This window comes from Onychostoma macrolepis, chromosome 23 (assembly GCF_012432095.1).
Source record: "Onychostoma macrolepis isolate SWU-2019 chromosome 23, ASM1243209v1, whole genome shotgun sequence".
Taxonomy (NCBI): Eukaryota; Metazoa; Chordata; class Actinopteri; order Cypriniformes; family Cyprinidae; genus Onychostoma; species Onychostoma macrolepis.
Window position 1 is genome coordinate 28,257,980 of NC_081177.1, and position 17,622 is coordinate 28,275,601.

At 35.9% G+C, this 17,622-nt stretch overlaps 1 protein-coding gene across 3 annotated transcripts in view; it reads right to left on the reverse strand.

Annotated features, from left to right (window-relative positions):
* Positions 1-1,923: 1,923 nt before the first annotated feature.
* pacsin1a (protein kinase C and casein kinase substrate in neurons 1a) overlaps positions 1,924-17,622 on the reverse strand; it is a 42,600-nt gene continuing 26,901 nt past the window's right edge. For all 3 annotated transcript variants that reach the window (XM_058764401.1, XM_058764404.1, XM_058764403.1), the window contains 8 exons: positions 11,453-11,609; positions 11,028-11,263; positions 8,837-8,980; positions 7,675-7,850; positions 7,280-7,400; positions 6,897-7,012; positions 5,730-5,932; positions 1,924-5,294 (listed from right to left, as the gene is read on the reverse strand). In XM_058764401.1, the coding sequence (XP_058620384.1) occupies positions 5,185-5,294; positions 5,730-5,932; positions 6,897-7,012; positions 7,280-7,400; positions 7,675-7,850; positions 8,837-8,980; positions 11,028-11,263; positions 11,453-11,609 (1,263 nt within the window). In that variant the 3' untranslated portion in view covers positions 1,924-5,184. The remainder of the gene's footprint in view (positions 5,295-5,729; positions 5,933-6,896; positions 7,013-7,279; positions 7,401-7,674; positions 7,851-8,836; positions 8,981-11,027; positions 11,264-11,452; positions 11,610-17,622) is intronic.

Here is a 17,622-nt window from a genome sequence, read left to right on the forward strand (position 1 = left end):
TGGGTTACCTTTTTGTAAAGTTAAGAGGAAGTGTTCCTACTTGAGCTAGTGGTATGCCGCAATAATACACTGTAAAATTTCCAAGGATTTTACCATATTTAACCCTAATTTCTTACAATACAATACTCACTGTATTATGATTTACTGCAAATTCAATGCAAGGTTGGTTATTAAAAAAAAAAAAAAGTGGAAAAAGTTTTGTCTTGCTTGAATTTACTATTATGGTGATTAGTTCTAGAAGCTTATTTCCTTTCGATTAAATGTTAGGATGCAGAAGAACGTGTAATTAAGTGCTGTTGTGAGGTACAATGTGATTATTTATTTATTTGTGTGTGTGTGTGTGTGTGTGTAACCATAAATGAGCATACCAACTGGATGAGCTATTTTACATTGACTTTTCAAATGGCCAAATTAATGACTCATTATTAATAGCCACATGGTTATTTCATGTTACGCAGAATTTTCTATTATAGTTCACAATGTAGTTCAATTAATCTTTAGCATTTATATGCAAAACATAGATTAATATCTTTTTAATAAGTTTTATTTTTACTATTCTGTAATTAATTTGAATTTGATCAGGACTTTTAACGTGTGCAAGATGAACAATTAGATTCATCAGTTTGAGGAGCTGCCTTGGTCTTTACATGTGCAGACATGTGTATACTACCAAGTTCAACTTGTGTTATGTTTTTAACAGTTTTAATGACAAGCCTGTATTTTTAAGCCTTTAGTAAGTATGCGTCATCAACATGTTAATGTACAAATGTTTAGCTCCATGAATTGCAGTTTTTTTAAAGAATGTTAATGTCGTTTTATTTATTTATTTATTTTTCCTGGTTGAGACTATATTTGGTTACACTTTATTTTGATGGTCCCTTTTGAATATTCTGTTGACACTAAGTAATGTTGCAACTACATGTCAACAAACTCTCATAAGAGTATTAGTAGACTGTCTGCTTCATATCTACTAACTCCTTATTGTGTTGGTCTCCCAACATATATTCTACTGACTATAAGTAACTTTGCAAGAACGTGTCAACTTAATCTAACCCTAACCCTACCAGTCAACTAATACTCTACTAACACTCTAATGAGAGTTAGTAGAAATGTAGGTGTAACATTACTTATAGTCAATAGAATGTGTTAAAGGAACCATCAAAATAAAGTGAAACCCTATATTTGACAATAATTGCTTGTATAGTTCAGAATGATTGATTTTAAAATACTGATTATTACCAATTTTTGTAGTGTTTTGCCTCAGATATTTGTTGGATAGGTGACTAATTTGTTATAACCATTGTTAAGATGCTTCCTGACCACAGTGAGAATCCCTGCTGGTGCCTCGTGATGGATACTTAAAATAACTGGTGATTGTTATTATAAGTATTATGTGGCTAATAGACATTTGCATTCCACAACTTTGAATAGATGGGTTTCCTCAGTTGAGTATTGGTTCCAATGTGTCATCTTCCCAACAAACACTATTCTCTGTAAAGCAGGTTTCGGACAATATGCATTGTGAAAAGTGCTAATCACCTTTGGCTTGCTTAGTTGGGGACACTTAATTTCTGGCAATATTGTCGACTTCATTGCAAAGATACTATTTGAATTGAACTGAGCTGAATGATGACATTCACTGAATCAATGATGAACTGTCTCTAAATAGAAAATTGAGTGTTTACTATCATCCTCTGATATCATGCATTATAGACACCATTTTCATGTTTGATACAGTAAAGCTGCATTGACACAATCTATATTGTATAAAGCGCTATATAAATAAAGGTGATTGACTTGACTAATGTTGTAGAATATTTTCTATTTAGGTGCCTTACGCTAATGTGAACCTTTACAAATTAATTGGTAAAAAGCATGTAAATTATTTTGGCAAAAGAAGAAACTCATTTCAACTTCTCAATGTGACAAAAAAAAAATGGCACACACGTTTTGCAAGTTTTTCTCAACGAACATGTTTTCTCCTTCCAAACTAATATTGCAATATTGACATCAGCACAAAAACTTTAAATCAGGTTTTCGACATTATTTTGATCATCATGTTCATCATCATTAACTTTATGCATATATAAATGAACATTATGTTATGGATGAGGAGGCACTACACCAGCAAGGAGGTCGATTTACATCAACTAACTATGAACACACACACGTCCTCTACATTGTAAGAGAAACGTTCACAACATAAACCTTCATCCCTTCGTTTGCATAAAGTACAAATCAACATTAAAAATAGCATTTACATTACACGGCTCTTTACCGTCTCAACTTAGGTGTTTGTTTCTACTCAACACAGTTGTACAGTTACAGTAGAATATAATCTTAATAAATTACATCATCATATACAAATATGACGGCGTGGACCCACACGCGTTTATACAGGTATGGTACATAGTGATTTCATTGCAGTCAAAATCAAATTAATACAATATGGTACCTATAGAGCATTACAGTGTTATTTTTTCAAAGCGTTGTTCTTTTGTTACCCAACATTTACAATTATAACACTACATTTTTATTTTCTATACATAAACACAACTCATACACACTGAATATAATAAAGAGGATACTCCCCGATACAACCCCGACACGTGTACCCTTCTGTACTTCTTTTTGTGTACATGTTACAGAATATTTTAACAATGCAAGTTCATTTTTTTTCTAGACTGAACAATTTTAGACAAATCACAAAGCTGCTGGGGGGGGGGGGGGTTCTTTCCTCTTAATGTATTATTTATGTCACATCACGTTTCATTATTTTTTTCGGCCCCACACTGAAACTCCATGAACGATGCACAGCTCCATATATTTATGTTTTCAGTAATTCAATCTGGAAAAACAGGCACATGAGGAGCACTGCCTGCATTATCAAAATCGTGGCTTTTCATCGTATAGAGTTCAGCTGTGAGAGGAATAAAAATGAAATGGTCCCAAAAAGTATTTGGACACTTGATATACACTTAAAACTGTATGAATGGCTTAGACAATAAAAATGTCAAAATCCTGCATATGATTTCAGCCATCTATCATTTCAAACCTAAAACTGCTTTATGTGATTTTTATTTTTATAATTTTTTCTTGAAAAGTGTGCTTGTCCTATCCTTCTGTCAACTACATTAAATGGTGTGATATTTTGTAATCCAATGCAATGCGATGAGTGGTTTAGAGGGATAGTTCAACTAAAAAATGAAAATTGTCATCATTTACACACTCTCAAGTTGCTCCAAATCTGTATGAATTTTTCTTCTGTTGAGCACTGAAGAATATATTTTGAAGACTGACAGTAACTATTGAATTTCAAGGAAGTCAATAACTACTAGCAACTGTTTGGTTACCAACATTCTTTAAAATATATTATTTTGCATTCTACAGAAGAAAGAAACTCATATAGGTTTGGAACAACTTGAGGGAGGGTAAATGATGAAATTTTTCATTTTTGGGTGAACTGACACTTTGAGTGTCCAAATACTTTTTGCCCCACTGTACAGTATATTGCCTGCAAATCATAGTTTAACACCATGTTTCAATTTTTATTTTAGTTAGTATTTCAGAATTGAAAATAGTTTTTTTATGTGTTTTAAACAATAGTCTTGATGCGAAACCAGAGCGTTAGTTAACAGGCCTTGAAACTACAGGGATTCATTTTATCAGTTGTGAATATTGATACCAGTAACTTCTGAACATGTGATGCATGTGGTGTTGCAGGTGTGAATTCACATATGGATTTGTCAATGTGCTGTGCATAAGTAGCCCAAATCATGCACAGGAAACATTCATGTCCATCTGAAGAACCTTGATTTGGTGTCAAGAGCTGACCATGAACGGATGCCAAATAGAGACGATGCTTATACAAGACCTTCTTGGAGTAACATGAGATCAACGATCAACCTTTTCGACACCTGTGGCTATGTTCAGAACATCATGCTTACATACTATGCAGTGCATGGAATACCAAGAGTTTCATCCAATAATGAGAGATTTTTCACAATATTCAATTCACTTTCAAGGCAATTGTATTGTGTGATGATACCTGGATGCCACTTGCATACAATATTTTAGTCAGGAAGCCATGTTGAATTTAACATGGATGAAAACGAGGCTGTGAGGTAGAGATTTACAGTCTTTACAATGGCACACACTGTATAAAGGTCCTAAATAATGCATTTTTACGACAAATCACAACTTTCAAAACAAAGAATGTTTTTCGTAAAGATGTTTCCTCAGCTGAAGAATCCATAGGTTGTTAAACATTACATTCCACTGAACACACTGCACTTCATTCCCTCACAGCTTCGATTTCATTCCTGTCAAAAATTAAATATGGCGCCACCCTGACTAAGGTCTACTGCATACATACATAATGCATACTGTTTCACATACTATCTTTAAAAATAGTAAGCAGTATCCATACTACTGCTAGGGTAGTATTCTGTTCTGAACATAGCCTGAGATTTTCCACCGCTTCCTGGTGTGAGGTTGACGTGAGTCTGCTGGCCTCTGTGGTCACTGTGGGAACTGCATACGGTACAGATGGCCTTAGGAATCAAGGGCTACATGCTCCATAGCACATGCTGCTATGCACACAGACACAGACATCAAGAGAACGATACCTAATATAATAATCACTGCAACGAGGCATGGACTGATGGTGAGAGTAAGAGGAAAACCCAATAGCCTGTTGTGAGTCATATTCTGTTTAACACGTGACACTGGACGAGTACCCCATAATTGCACACTGACTCTGTTAGATGAACTTTGTACTAAAATACAGCAGAGTGGTCACGTGAATATCTGTTCAGTTGGATATTATGCTAATGTCTGTAATATAATTTCAAATAACATGTAATCTGCACCAATAATGTGTAGCCTGCACTTGCATAACTGATGGGTCACTTATTTGTTCATATCTGCTTGTTTGTACGTATCTATATGCTTTTTAAATGTTTACAAATAGATATTAGAAGTCAGCAAGCTCTTCCCCGCCTCCCAGATAAGATCAATATATACAGTGTGGCTATCTTTACTAAGATTTTTTAGATTTTAAACAAGACTGCATTGCACATCTTCAGGGAAAGTCGTTCTTATTAAGTCTCTGGCGTTTTGCCATGTCGTTACATCGGACAATCAGAGCTGCCTCCAAAGGTGTGTTGTCCTCAAGTCAGGTGATCAGATTTCCTCAACGTAATTGGCTGGGTATAAGCCTGTCTGGCCGCTGTCCAGACGGCCTCTGCACCAGCCCTGGTCATCTTCCTCTTCGATCTTTGTTAATTCATCACCTGTGAGTGATGCAGATTATAACTGACATATCCACATTATGTATACACTCTAAAAATAAAGGTGCTTCACGATGCCATAGAAGAACCTTTTTGTCTAAATGGTTCCATAAAGAACCTTTAACATCTGAAGAACCTTTCTGTTTCACAAAAGGTTCTTTGTGGCAAAAGAAGGTTCTTCAGATTATAAAAAGGTAAGAAAGAGATGGTTCTTTAAATAACCTTTGACTGAATGCTTCTTTGTGGAACCAAAAATGGTTCTTCTATGGTATCACTGTGAAGAACCTTTTGAAGCACCTTTATTTTTAAGAGTGTAGTTGAAAAAATCATGTGTTATATGGAGGACATTCAGTATAAAGACTTCAGCAAAAACTGTTCATATTGATGATGACTGCTGTTGTGATGGCCTAACATCATTTATTTTGCTTTGCACTTTACCTGCTTTGAAGCTTAGCTCATCCTGCTCTTGCCCTTCATAGTCATAGAGTGCTCGCACTCGCACTCCTCCTCCTCCTCTGCTGCCTGAGTCCTCTTCGAAAGAGTTCGCACCGCCATTCGTCTCGTTTCCTGAGTACCCGGTGGGCTGCTCATCATCTGACCATTCTGTGGAGTACGCCTGGTTCTTTTCATAGCTGCTCACACTAGTCAAAGACAGGGGACACAAGCTGCAGTTTTACAGCCAGATGCCAGCAGAACCTTTTAAACTCTTGTTATTCAGAAAACCACCTGCAGAATGTGCATCATATTTCAATCAGTCAATCGATCAATCAATCAATCAATCAATCAGTCAGTCAAAAATGCATGCTCTGGGACCGAATGATATTGAGTAGTCACAATATACATTCATGATGATTTCACTGGAGATGTTATGTAAAAGTAAGCAATAGTTTGAACACTACAGTCATTTTTAGGTGCTTCTTAGTTTGTCCCTTAAGTCTTTTCAGATTAAGAGTCCAGAGTAATTTAAAGAAAAAAAAAAAAGTAATTGATATTTAATTACCACAGGGTGTGCATAAAATATGTGCCAAAATTACAAATAAAATTAAATGGTTTATTTTAATTGTCATGTTTTTTAATGCATCCAACCAGTCAAATTAAAAATCCTGAAAATCCTGTTGGAATTGATTCCTCTGTTTGAAGGGGAACAAGCTTTTTAAGCCATTTAAGTACCATTACAAAAGTACTGAGATTGTCTGCACTTCAGGCTTCCCGAGTTCGAGTCCTGGCTCATGAACCTTTTCCAAACCCTCCTACTTCACTTCCAGTCAATTAACTGTCCTATCCAAATAAACGCTAAAAAATAAATAAAGTACTGAGTACTGATTGAATATTGTGCAACAACTGAAAATACTGAAATATATTTTTATAACACTCAGCCCCAATGACATCTGCATCTTTTTCTTCTCTAAAGAATCATATATTCAACTTACGAAACCCTGTAGAGGCAGAAATAACTCTTGATAAGAGGAGAGTTCTCTATTGAACTTCAAAGGACTTCAAAGAATATTTTTTTAAAGAGTGAAGAAGACAGAAATCAGCCTCTAAAAAGAGAAAAGGGTAAAAGGACACCGGAGAAGAATAGGGAAGGCAGAGATGATGTCTGACCTGCCACGGTCTCCTGGTTGACCTGCATGCTCTGTGCTCGGAGTAGCAGGAGCGACTCCATCTGGCTTCTTCTTTTCTCTCTTGGCAACAGCATTGGTGGCTTCTGGATTATATTCCTGAGAAGAACAGATTCAGAAATATATAGCTTGGGGGTGGGGGGTAATTTAAAACTGTTTTATAAAGGTTTAAGAAAAACTACTTCTAGAGGGAAGAATTTATACAGTTAACCCTTTGACTTAACAGGGATTTTAAAGCTTGTGACAACGTTGACGTGAGAACTAGCCCAGGGCTCCCTAACCTTTTTAGTAAACTCAGAAACCTGAAAAGGGCACAATACTGCTAAAACCTGTTAAATGTTTATTTGTTCATTAAGAGCTGTGTACCTCAAACTGGGGCCAGTTCATATGCATGCCAGGACCGTGATTATTACTGAACCACTTGAGATCCTCTTGTGTGTTGGCAGCCAGAATGGTGCGCTCAAACTCACGGTACACTGACGCATAGCTAGAACGTGGAAAACAAAAGCACAGGAAACACAGACTTAGCAGTAAGCTCTGACAAATACAGCTGAACTAGACTAAAAGTAAACGAGACAACTGTATTGCTTTCACTCCAGTGAATTGTTAAGCACTACGACCGGATCACGACTCAAAAATCAGTCAATTAACTGAAGACTCATATCATTCTTTTGTTTATGTCTTATGCATATCTCAGCAAAAGCACAACTACTATTTGTGTGAATCAGCACAGACACACTGGTTCTGGGGTTTACGCTGACTTTTGGTTCTCGGTGAGGTTTAGGTGTCGTTTGATGTCCAGGAGAACCTCTTTGAGGAAGGTCAGTCGTTTGACCTCGTGCTGCTGGCATTGGTCAAACACCTGCTCCATGGACTCCGTGTACTGCGGTGTGCACTTCGACAGCTCATCCAGAGACTTCTCGTACTTCTCCTTCGCCTGCAGCACAAACACACATATATAACCCATATATTGCATGTACAATATCTACAAAGCTAAGTTTCACAAAAGTAGCTCTCAATATGCAATTTCTGTGCTTAAAAGCCTCATCAAAATCTATTTTAAAAAATGTCTTCATGTATCCACACATTAACAATTCAAGACCATTATATTTCCGACTTTCATCCTCCAGGACTCTAATATAATAATTCAACAGAGTAATGTATTCATTAGAGGGAGAGAGTGATTGTTATATCTTTAAATGTAATAACACTTCACATAAAAGTCCTCACTCATTTTAATGGCTCATAGTTGTAAGAGTGATATAAGATACTGAAAGTAAATGTCTCTCAGCAGAGATGTGCTCCAGATCCAGCACTTTTTTCCCAATATGAATATTATGTCTTTATTTATTGTAGTAGGCAGAATTGTTATATGTACACAAGCAGAATAAAACTAAGTAAATCTTTCAAAAAAGGAAGAAAAAAAATCTAATTTACTAAATTTAATTCAATGTTACAACAAGAAAGCTCAGGTTTTGAAAATGCATGCTCATGTGGCATGCATTAGACCATATGTGTGTGATTGTGTCAGAAATTCAGGATCGCGTAGGAAATGAAAAACCTGGAGTGGTTCTGGAGCGGATGGTGAAACTGCTGCCGTTCCACTCCACTCACAATACATCCAGTCTGTGCTTTGCTTCGTTTCGAAAATGTGAGCTCTCATCTGGAAATATTTTTGGCTAAGACAAAATATATTACCTAACATGGCCAAAAACTGACTGAAAGTTTACTCAATATTTCCTCTTCATAGAATGGTTGTATAAAAGTAACATTGCAATATCTGCATGGCTGTAACCTAGGGTTGAATCACATTCAATATTCAACACAACACTGATGAGGAACATGAAAAAGTCAAGTATACTTTCAGTGAATAGTACTTTTAAATGTTTCTTTTTGCCATATCTTTTTCTTTATTTTTCGCACCTTCTGCACGTCCTGTTTGCATTTCTCTGTCTTCTCGTGGAGTTTCTTCTGCTGGTCAGGAGTGACAGATGCATCTGCCTCACGGGCTGCAGCCAGTTTCTCCTCTTTACATGCCATGTGATAGTTCTTCTTTGCCGTCTCCATCTGCAGCCAGAAATGCCACACTTTAACTAACCGCACTGCAACTAAATGGATGAAGCTTAGAGAATGGTCAATTAAACTGACTGAAATTGTGAGACAAGTTGTTACAACTGAGGACACTACACTGCTCTTCCAGGCTTTAAATGCAAAATCGATGAATAAATGTATCATAAAAGTAGACCATCTGAATCTACACTGTAAAAAAAAAAAAAAACGTTGAGCCAACTTCAAATTTTAAGGCAACCAGCTTCAGCAGATTTTTGAGTTTGCTCAACTTATTTTTGTGAGAGATTCTCAAATTTGTGTTGTATAAACTTAAAACGACAAGTTGAGAAAACTCAAAAATCTGCTGAAGCTGGTTGCCTTAAAATTTTAAGTTGGCTCAACTTTTTTCTTTTTTTTTTTTTACAGTGTATGCGCTATATACCAAGTCTTCTTTTTTTTAAAAAAGCACATAATAGTAGGGGTGTCCCCGACTTTCATAGTTGAATCGGAATTTACGAATCATGCCGAGAGTCGACTGATAATCGAATCATATATTTGGGGGCGGGGCAAAATACATTACCAAGAGTCAAGTCAGACGTTCGACAGTCATAAATACACAGGGAAAATGTGTAACGGACGCCTCGTAGATACAAACAGGGTAAATAATGTTTTATGTTTTGATTAAAAGATAGTTAACATTAAATGTCAGCGAAACCCTTAAGAATTCACAACTTTTTTTTTTTTTTTTTGTACAATAGTGCTCTCATTATAATGTTATGTATATGAGTTATAACATTCTGCATTTCTGTTTTGAGCTGCGTGCGCTGAAGATGACCAGTAGAATGAAGCATATGATAGCCGGTTTTTAATCAATGGGATTTAACTCATTTAACTCACAAAGAATATGTTTCGTTATTTATATAACATAACGTTAATATTATGACTTATAGGCTATCTTCACAAAATGCCCCGAATGCACATGAACCTTTTGTGGACGCGTTCTTCACGCAATAACCTGCAGAAAAGCAACAAAATACTAACAAAAATCACAGCGTTTTATTATAATAGTGTTCTCATTATAATGCTATGTATATGACAGTTCCAGTCATAGTTATTAATATTATGCATTGTTGTCCTGCTCGCACCGTGCACTGAGACAATCACCATATAGTACTACAATGAAGCGCTTTACTGTAGCGTAACTCAACCAAATGCATCTTATACGAGATTAATAATATATACACAATATAAATAAACCGACTGAAACGTTTCTTTTAAGATTCTTATTTACTGCATTATCATAATAGGCTGTATATTAACTTATTGGGAGAAAACATAGAGTTCTGTGTGAAGTCAGACATTGAGCACCCCCATATATCCAAAATGGCATGATCATAACACCCCGCGAATATTCGACTGTGAGATTGGGAGTCGAATCAAGCTCCTCGAATCAAAGCATCGAATCGTCGACTATTCGGGGACACCCCTACATAATAGTTTTGTGTGAGGAACAGCCCGATTTACTGAAAATCTAGCTATCTGCCTATAGCTCTCCATTACGTGTTCATGTTCAAGTTGTAATGTTCGAGAAAAAAAAAAAGTTATTTTGAGTCTAATCTTTTCAATTACTCAGTTGATCCAGTTCACAAAACTGGTCTTGATGATTTGTTCACAGATAATCTAAATGTCATAACTGGATTAAGTAACTGATTCAATAATCCAATTGAATGAGGAGGAAGATGGTCAGTGAATTATGACATTTGAAATTTGGGTTAGTGAATAATAAAATTTGAGTCTTTCTCATACAAAACTATCACTTTTTTAGAGAATGTCATATGGGGTTGGAAAGAGTGAGTAAAATACTCACTTTAAATACTCAAAGATCACGTTGAGTACCATTGCTATAAACATCTTGTAAGCATAATACATCAGCTGTATTTCAGACTGCATGCATATTTAATATGCATTTAACTTATTCATATGCATAATGTATATGCATATTAATGAAGTAATGCCAATAAGGTATGTTAACAGAATTTACATCATTAAAATTTTTTATTTGTACCTCTTTGAGTTTCTTCGCCCAGGGTTTCTGGGCTTTCTTGAAGCCCTCTTCTGCCTCTTTGGTTTCCTTGAAGCCACCAATCATCTGTCTGTGGTATGAGTCTTTCTGCCAGTTCTTCACCTTCTCAACGTCCTCGTTCATCAGGCCGTTCTTCACCTCTTGATGAAGTTCACTCACCTTATCGGACTCTGTCATCATAGCTAACCAGGCCCGCTCCACAGAGCCATACTGAGGCCCTGGCCACACAAACACACACATATAAGTAAAACCAGACAAATCCACAGAATATACTGAGACAACTACTTTATTGGCATGATTTACGTCACAGTTGGCTTATTCCAATAACAGTTCTGAAAATTTAAAATAACTGCTTAAAAAAAATCTTGAGAGGATGAAGAAAGAAGCTTTAGATTTCACTGACTGACCTTTCTCGATCAGTTGCCTCCACCTTTTGGACCATTCAGTGAGCTGCTGGCTGTAGGATTTCTCAATCTTGGCACGTTCCTGAAGGCAGTTCATAAGATCATTGCAGAGTCGATGGCCGTCGTCAATTCTCTTGACAGCACGCTTATAATTTCCCACCTAAGCGAAGTGGAAGACATCATATTACACATCACATCGTATTACATATAACTTAATATACAATTCTGCTCAAAGGTTTACATAACCCCTGTAGAATCTGCAAGATGATACTATAAAAATTGCATTTAGAACTACTGTGTTGAAGCTATTTGATGTAACAGATACATACGTACACCCACTTGATGAAAATTACAGTAAACAGTAATACTGTGAAATATTACTACAACTTAACATAACAGTTTTCTATATTTTCAAATGTAATTTATTCATGTAATGTAAAGATGAAATTTTCAGCATCATTACTCACATGATCCTTCAGAAATCATTCTAATATGCTCTTTAATAATAGCACAACCTGATATTGCCGAGTGCGACGTGTTCCTGGGTCAACATCTTTGTTGACCCTGGAACAACATTGTGATTAACCAATCAGATTTCAAGAACCAGATTATAATTTTTGTGAAGTTTAGGATTACAATCAGTGTTTGATGCCTGTACATCAGTATAATTCATCTATCAGTTCCTCTGATTTTAGGGATTACTCATGGGTAAAGTTAGATTTAGGTGTAGGAATATGGTTAAGATTATATTTTTGGATTAAAATGTTGTTACAGGGTCAACAAAATATGTTGACCCAGGAACACGTCTAACTCGGCAATATCAGGAGGACATGCTTAATAATACACAGAAAAAATTATTATTATTATTATCACTGTTGAAAACAGTTGTGTTGCCGAATATTTTTGTGGAAACTGTGATGGATATCTTCAGTATTCTTAGACAGTTCAGAAGAACAGCATTTATTTGAAATAGAAATCTTCTGTAACATTATAAATGTTTATACAATGACTTTTGATCGGTGTGCCCTTTCTGGGGAGAAAAAAACAAAACTGACCCCAAACTTGAACTAGTATATATACATATATTTCACAAGACAAATAATAACTGAATATACACTATAATATAATACATATAATATAATATAATATAATATAATATAATATAATATAATATAATATAATATAATACAATACAATACAATACAATACAATACAATATAATATATTTTTTCCCAAAAATACTTGATACCACAAAATATCACCAGTTGGTTATTTATTTAGGAAGACCATATAGTGTTCCCTTCTCTCTGGTGCCTGCAGGTGGCATAAGACAGTGGAGAGGAATGAGTGTGGGTGATAAGAGGGGGAAGGGACTCATTCTTGTGCATGTGAAGTTACGCAATGACTGCCACAGCTTTGTGTCCATGTGCTCCTGGAGCTCTAATCCTGTGCTTCACTGCACTAACAATGACATCATAACCACACACACACACACACACGTCCAGGAAAGCTCAGCACAACTTTGAGTTTTAAAGAGATGGATTTAAAGGGATGAAAAACACAATGTGTCATTGTATCCTCACTGCAGTTATGTCAGCTGGATTTTATAAACAACACTGGTTATTTGAAAGCCTTTTAACTGATTGAATATTGTCAAAATGCAGAAAAATATTGACATACAGTGGGGCAAAAAAGTATTTAGTCAACCACCAATTGTGCAAGTTCTCCCACTTAAAAAGATGAGAGAGGCCTGTAATTTTCATCATAGGTATACCTCAACTATGAGAGACAAAATGAGAAAAAAAAATCCAGAAAATCACATTGTAGGATTTTTAAAGAATTTATTTGCAAATTATGGTGTAAAATAAGTATTTGGTCAATAACAAAATTTGTTATATACCCTTTGTTGGCAATGACAGAGGTCAAACGTTTTCTGTAAGTCTTCACAAGGTTTTCACACACTGTTGCTGGTATTTTGGCTCATTCCTCCATGCAGATCTCCTCTAGAGCAGTAATGTTTTGGGGCTGTCGCTGGGCGACACGGACTCCAAAGATTTTCGATGGGGTTGAGATCTGGAGACTGGCTAGGCCACTCCAGGACCTTGAAATGCTTCTTACGAAGCCACTCCTTCGTTGCCCGGGCGGTGTGTTTGGGATCATTGTCATGCTGAAAGACCCAGCCACGTTTCATCTTCAATGCCCTTGCTGATGGAAGGAGGTTTTCACTCAAAATCTCACGATACATGGCCCCATTCATTCTTTCGTTTACGGATCAGTCGTCCTGGTCCCTTTGCAGAAAAACAGCCCCAAAGCATGATGTTTCCACCCCATGCTTCACAGTAGGTATGGTGTTCTTTGGATGCAACTCAGCATTCTTTCTCCTCCAAACACGACAAGTTGAGTTTTTACCAAAAGTTCTATTTTGGTTTCATCTGACCATATGACATTCTCCCAATCCTCTTCTGGATCATCCAAATGCTCTCTAGCAAACTTCAGACGGGCCCGGACATGTACTGGCTTAAGCAGGGGACACGTCTGGCACTGCAGGATTTGAGTCCCTGGCGGCGCAGTGTGTTACTGATGGTAGCCTTTGTTACTTTGGTCCCAGCTCTCTGCAGGTCATTCACTAGGTCCCCGTGTGGTTCTGGGATTTTTGCTCACAGTTCTTGTGATCATTTTGACCCCACGGGTGAGATCTTCGTGGAGCCCCAGATCGAGGGAGATTATCAGTGGTCTTGTATGTCTTCCATTTTCTAATAATTGCTCCCACAGTTGATTTCTTCACACCAAGCTGCTTACCTATTGCAGATTCAGTCTTCCCAGCCTGGTGCAGGTCTACAATTTTGTTTCTGGTGTCCTTTGACAGCTCTTTGGTCTTGGCCATGGTGGAGTTTGGAGTTGGACTGTTTGAGGTTGTGGACAGGTGTCTTTTATACTGATAACGAGTTCAAACAGATGCCATTAACAGGTAACGAGTGGAGGACAGAGGAGCCTCTTAAAGAAGAAGTTACAGGTCTGTGAAAGCCAGAAATCTTGCTTGTTTGTAGGTGACCAAATACTTATTTACCAATTAATTCTTTAAAAATCCTACAATGAGATTTTCTGGATTTTTTTTTCTCATTTTGTCTCTCATAGTTGAGGTATACCTATGATGAAAATTACAGGCCTCTCTCATCTTTTTAAGTGGAAGAACTTGCACAATTGGTGGCTGACTAAATACTTTTTTGCCCCACTGTATATTGATCAAGTTGCAGGGTTAGCTACAGTTAGCTCAACGGTAGCTCACTGTAAAATCTGACTGTTAATTTTTGTTAACTGTATTTAATGTTCAACAATTCATTGAACTTGATTGTAAAATTCTGTACTATGCCTTTGTTACTCAATCTTAAGATAAACTGTATGAGTGAACATTTTGTCAAGGAAAAAAGAGTTTACGAGGCAGAACAATCTTGTAATTTCCCCCTACTTCTGTCAGTTATCCTCCTCTTTAGTTCCACTCATTCCTTTTTAAAAGTCAGAATGTTGTTAAATCGTCAATACAACTTAATTACCATCACAAATTGATGTTTGCCTAAATGGTTTTGTTTTACGCATTAATTCACCATTATGGTGATTAATGTTCCATTTGTACTTGAAACTTTTTATATATTAAAATATAATAAATCTCTTCATTCCATTTCTCTGGTGTTATAATTAAATTAGGGGTGTCAACGTTAACGTGTTAACGCATGCGATTAATCTAAAAATTTTAACGTGTTAATATTTTTTTAACGCAGATTAATCGTTTGATAAGGTTTCATCGTCATCGCAGCGCGGAAGGTTATCGATCATTGTGTGATGAGGGTACAGCACCAGTGTTGCCAGGGTAATGGCACAAGTGGTTTATTTTAAAAATACAGTCGCGGGGAAAAATTACAGAGCCATGGGTTGTGTTTTTTTGGGCTACTTTTTTAATGTACCGCGGCCGCCCAAAGTGTATATAGACAAATACAAATAAAAATGGATCCTTTTACTAATGCGTATTATACGTGGAATGTATCCCTGTCAACTTAAAAACGGAGAGGCGGTTGTAACATCAAACAACGTGAGTTTCAGCAGAGCATACATGTTAAGGCTTTTACACAGCAGAAATAAACATGACAACGGCCACTATAGATTATATAAGATAATAAACACACGATTACGATAGATATGGTCTGTATGTGATTTTCTTGAGAGAATGTGTGCATCTGAAATGCTAATTTGTGCAGCGACATAAAAGGCTATAAATAGCATATTTACAACAGTAAACAACCAAATTCCACATGTGATCGCAAAAGGAAGTTATTACAAACACTCGATGGTGGTTTGAAGTGAGTTCTGAGGAAAAGTGTACTATTAATCTCATAAATTGTCTTATGTAGCATGATGCTAATGTTAGCTCTAATGCAGCTGCAGAACAGGTCCAATTCTTCTTCATAATGCATTTTGTCATAATGCTTCACGTACGGTCGCACGAAATGTTTTGTTGTATTTATTTAGAAATACTTTTGATAATAGTTGGGTAAATGTATACTGGGATTGAAGCGATGTGGCTTGGTAAACGTTTTATTGCCAGTTTAAAGGTTGATAATGGCTGAATAAAAACAAAAGAATAATGATAAAAGAATAATAAGGATTATGTCTCATCCCTGACAGAAGTGTGAAAGACTCTGTTTCCTTAAAATAGTTTGTCATGCATGTCTTTTTCAACACATCCTTACAAAAAGGATTACTAAAACTGACAAACCAATTCAGAAAAAAGTAAAGCAAAGCAACTGCATTATTTATTGCTGCTGCACTCTGGGAGTTAGCATACTTGTGGCTGAATAAGTACTGAAGTTTTTAATAACTGATATTTCTATAAGAACCCACGGTGACACGGGTGTCACAAACACTGGTGATTATCTGGAAAGGTCTTTTTGAAGCATTATCCCTCACTTTCAACAACAGTCATGTGAAAATGTGTGCATTTTTTGTTGCCATGACAACATTTCCAAAATGGTGTCCTGTCTGGTTAGCACATGTTACAGTGTCAGTTTTTTTTTTTGTCAATTTTTAAAAACGCTTGTTTTTGTTACAAAAGGTATGTATCAACCCATGCAACAATTCTAATGTTTTAATAACATATTCTAGATTACTCTTAACCTGATTTTAATACATTTATTGAACAAATTGATATAAAACAAGTTACAAAGATATTGCGGTGACATGTATGTCACATCGGGCTGCTAACCTTATAAAAGTAGGAGGAATTGTGATGTGACGTATTTGTCACATTAAGAAAAATTGTAAAAATGGTAATGAGCTGCTCAATTAATTTAGCTGATTCAATTATTTTAGTGTTATATATATTCTGCTGCTCATTTCAAAGCATATTTTAACAAATCTACGTGCATGTTTAACATGTTGACCTCCAGTGTAAGGTAGTTATTTATTTTTATTCCGTTTGCACATTTTTGAGTTGTGTAAAAAAAAAATCTAAAAATCAATTTCTGGTTAAACCATATACCTGAAAAGGTAGAATTTGTATATGTTACAAAAGAGTTGTAAAATTTAATGGTCACAGTTATGTGGTTTTGAAATATGTTGTGGCAAAGCAAATAAAATGCAAAAACTACTTTTCTGGGAAGATAAAACAGAAACCTTTTTCAGAAGTAATATAATCATTTTGATATATGTTGTGGAAAAGCAAATAAACAGAAAAAAACAGTTATTTAGCAAAGAAAAAAATAAAATTTATTTTTTTCAATTGAGAAATAAATGCCCAATGTAACATATATGTAACATTAAAAATTTATCATAAACGCCCAATGTCATATATATGTCACATTACAGATCTTTCACAAGGAGGGGTTGTAAAAAAACAACTGCAGAAACATGTTATAAGTGGTCCATTTGGTCTGTTTTATATGCCCCATAATTTTCCTATAAGGAGAAATTGGTCTGGATTCTTATGGGTTAATTTAAAATATCTCTTAGATAGCTGCATTAATTTGAACTTGTCAAATTAACACATACTGTATTCTGGTTACCTACTGTACCTATGTACAATTGCATTAAGCTGTATCAACTACATTTTAAAGGGGTCATGAACTGCCTTTTTTTTATTATTTTGTAAGGTTCTCTGAGGTCCCCTTATAATGTTATCAAGA